The following is a 2,628-nucleotide window of genomic DNA, read 5'->3' as shown; positions in this document are numbered from 1 at the left end:
TTTGAGGCGAAATACCCAAAAAGAAGTTTGTAAAAAACAATTATACAGGTTGCAGCAATCGGTCCGCAAAGCGGCCCCATTTCCATTAAACAATAAATTAACAAATTAAACTACTTATTCTAGTGACTGGATGACTATCGTGATCTTGATGAGGCCTATGACTAAGTCTATGAAGTGATTCGTTTACGCACAGTCCAGTTCAGACAACCAAAACCAACTTAGAAATATGGATCGCTGCTTTCGTGCTGATGGAGGTCTTGAGCAAGGAGCGACTCTAAAAAAATCATTTTAAAATTTAAGTAACGTAAAAACTCCTGTAAACTGCTGAAAAAATCACGGTCACTGCTTGAAAGTGTTGAGTTTTGGGGGCTTTCAGGCCTTCGCGTTTCCCTGGCGTTTTTTGCCCAAAACTTCTACAAAAAACCCTCCGAACTGGAGAGTTTTTCGCGGCTTCAATTCGTAGTGGAACAGAATTTGTTCCTCAGGTTTCCCAAACGCGAGCTGCTTCAGAAATGGGAGCCACTCAAGCTTGGAAACATCAGAAACAAACTGTCCCATAATGGGCTAAACCAGAAACAAACAAATTGAGAGAAACTGGTGAGTTTTTCGCGCTTTCAGGCCGCCGTTCTAATGAATTTTATACTAAAAACCCAAAAAACTCGATCCAATGTAAGTTCCTTCCTCCCAGTGCCCTTTTCTACTTCAGTATGTTAGTCACTATACAGTCGCTATGTTAGTTACGTCTAGTCAGTCTACTCACTCAGGGCAGTCTTTTGGCTCCTTCGGGAGTGATTTCATACGAAAAGGACTTCATAACGCTGAAATTGGGCCGTCGGTGCCTCTGCTCGTTCTGAACTCTCATCAGTCTGAGCCTTTCGGTCAGATAATCCTTGGAGCTTTGCGACTTGAAAGTCGAAGAAGGAGTATGGGGCTTATAGTAGGGAAAGTTCTCGATAAACTTCATGTAGCGCTCCCTGCTGGCCAGATCTTCCATGGACTCTTGGGAGGAGAACGCACTGGCGTCCTCTTTAGGCAAAAAGTTCGCTAGGGGATCAGCAAGTTCTTGGGAAGACGTGGTCTTTTTAAACCGGGAATTTCTACTGGGCAAAGCCCCATGAAATTGAAGAGCTGAAGGCCGTTTTGCGTTGGGCAGAAAATCGGAATTAAATGGAGGTCCCAAAGTGGGCCCACTGAGGCCAACGGATTTTTGCAACGCCTTCAGACTATCAGGGGCGTTGTCTGGGAGCTGAACTTCTGAAGAAGCCAGAGCGGCTGGGCCTTGAGCATGATCCAAAATCTCTCCCTTGGTGAGCTTAACCTTCTCCTCACTGATCGAAGATCCTTCTGAAGCTAACTGATGGTTGACCTCCTGGAAGCCCACTGGAGTACCGTAGCTGGTGACTAGAGGCGACTGAGCCTTCAACTCGCCTCCTTCAATGGCGGCAGCCCCATGAGTATATCGGGGCTCCTCGAAATGAGGAGGACCTGGAGGGTTGAGACCCACATGACTGTCCTCCGCTCGGTAGATGTGATAAGGATGAATATCCACGTCGTTAAAAGCGGTTGGCTCAGAAGGACTCAGAGAAGTGGCGGCGCTAAAGAACTTGCCAACGACTGTTCCAAAAGTGGGACCAGCAGGAGGAATGGGCTTGAAGGAGGGAACGACCGATTCATCGACGTGAGAGTAGGCAGAATGGTATTTGTCGTGCGTTGCAGGTATTTTTCGCAGAATGAGGATTCCTGCGTGGGTCCCGTGAGGTTTGTCTTGAAACATAAATGAGGGATTAATTAGATAAATGGCAAACATTTTGTCTTGTCAGCAGTTGGTATTTTTGGGAAACCCGAGCGAGTCGGGCGTCTTTAGCTCTTCCAGGGGGCGTTCATTAAAGTAATTAGCTGTGCGCGAATAAAAGGCGAAAAAAAACACGATTTTGCATAATTCAACTTTCGATTTCATTAAGGAATATCGCTGATTAGCTGCTGATGGAAATTGTCAATTAGTTTTCAACGCGAGCTCTTTGATATTGCAGTTAGTGCTCCATTTTGGGCGATCAATAAAGCGCTGATATTCAGTCATTTAGTGGGAGGCGGAAATTGAACATGTTTAGTGCCTGTTCGCTAATAATGGCAGGCTGTAACCCAGGTAGTACCTGGCACTATTTCCCTTGCACAGCCATGTTATGGAACTAGGAAATGTGCTACTGTTTGCCCATCTAGAAATTTTTGCCGATGTTGAATAAATTGTTGAAAAGTGTTTTATATATGTTTTATTTTAAAAGTGCTCAATTAATATGTTTGACAACTCGTCCAGTCAAATTGTGCCAAGCATGAAGAATAAGCACTAATAAGGGCAGGCACAAACCTTATTAGTGGCACATTCGTATTTGGAATATGCAACGAGCTAATGAAAAGATAACTGAGTCCATAATAAGAAAGATATCGTCCGCTCAAAATCCGTTCAAAAAAGGCAGAAATTTTTGATTATTTGGGAACTAGAAGCGCCCCGGTGTCTTTTCATGCAGCGCCAATGAAACCCTAACCTGAAAATACCTCGACTGCTACATCATTTTGATCGGAAAGAGACAAGGAATGCAATGAACTAATAAAAAGACACCGGGGCCTTTCCAG

General features: G+C 44.4%; 1 protein-coding gene across 1 annotated transcript in view; it reads right to left on the bottom strand.

Annotated features, from left to right (window-relative positions):
• Positions 1 to 132: 132 nt before the first annotated feature.
• Positions 133 to 2,628, bottom strand: part of LOC109543976 (uncharacterized transmembrane protein DDB_G0289901) — a 17,306-nt gene continuing 14,810 nt past the window's right edge. Inside the window, exon 7 of the mRNA XM_048668423.1 lies at positions 133 to 274. Within this exon, the coding sequence (XP_048524380.1) occupies positions 219 to 274 (56 nt within the window). The 3' untranslated portion in view covers positions 133 to 218. The remainder of the gene's footprint in view (positions 275 to 2,628) is intronic.

Source organism: Dendroctonus ponderosae, unplaced genomic scaffold (genome assembly GCF_020466585.1).
Source record: "Dendroctonus ponderosae isolate FM_Combo_2020 unplaced genomic scaffold, Dpon_F_20191213v2 Dpon_F_20191213_7, whole genome shotgun sequence".
In the NCBI taxonomy this organism is placed as follows: domain Eukaryota; kingdom Metazoa; phylum Arthropoda; class Insecta; order Coleoptera; family Curculionidae; genus Dendroctonus; species Dendroctonus ponderosae.
The sequence above is the reverse complement of the archived record's forward strand: the minus strand, read 5'-3'. Positions and strand labels throughout refer to the sequence as shown.